Raw genomic sequence first — 424 nt, 5'->3', positions numbered from 1 at the left:
CCGCGGGCCGCCGTGGCCGAGGTCACGCTGCAAGCCAGGCCGCCCAGCGCCCCCCAGTCTCGGAAGTGACCTCTGGGCTCCGGCACTCACGTTAGCTTCTGTGCTGGAAGCAAAGTGTCCCCCGGCAGGTGCCTAGGGAGCCGCCTCTCTGGGGCGGCCTGTGGCCCCCGGGGGGGGGCGCGGATGTCCCCAAGCGCTCGCACGTGGGGCTACTTCTGTGTCCCCCACCTGCACGCCTGCTGTCTCAGGTGTGGGCGGCCCAGGTGTGGGCGGCCCAGGTGTGGGCGCCCCAGGTGTGGGCATCCCGGGTATAGGTATCCCCAGGAGTGGGTGGCTCAGGTGCGGGCAGCCCAGGTGTAGGTATCCCCAGGTGCGGGCAGCCCAGGTGTGGGCAGCCCAGGTGTAGGTATCCCCAGGTGTGGGC

At 71.2% G+C, this 424-nt stretch overlaps 1 protein-coding gene across 1 annotated transcript in view; it reads left to right on the top strand.

Annotated features, from left to right (window-relative positions):
- The window catches only part of T (T, brachyury homolog (mouse)), a 10564-nt gene that overhangs the window by 8121 nt on the left and 2019 nt on the right, over nucleotides 1–424 (top strand). Inside the window, exon 2 of the mRNA XM_012735240.1 lies at nucleotides 249–314. Coding sequence (XP_012590694.1) covers nucleotides 249–314 — 66 coding nt within the window. The remainder of the gene's footprint in view (nucleotides 1–248; nucleotides 315–424) is intronic.

The sequence above is a fragment of the Condylura cristata genome, unplaced genomic scaffold (assembly GCF_000260355.1).
Source record: "Condylura cristata isolate star-nosed mole 26May11 unplaced genomic scaffold, ConCri1.0 scaffold00001, whole genome shotgun sequence".
In the NCBI taxonomy this organism is placed as follows: Eukaryota; Metazoa; Chordata; class Mammalia; order Eulipotyphla; family Talpidae; genus Condylura; species Condylura cristata.
Note: the sequence above shows the minus strand (reverse complement) of the source record. Positions and strands in the feature narration are given on the sequence as shown.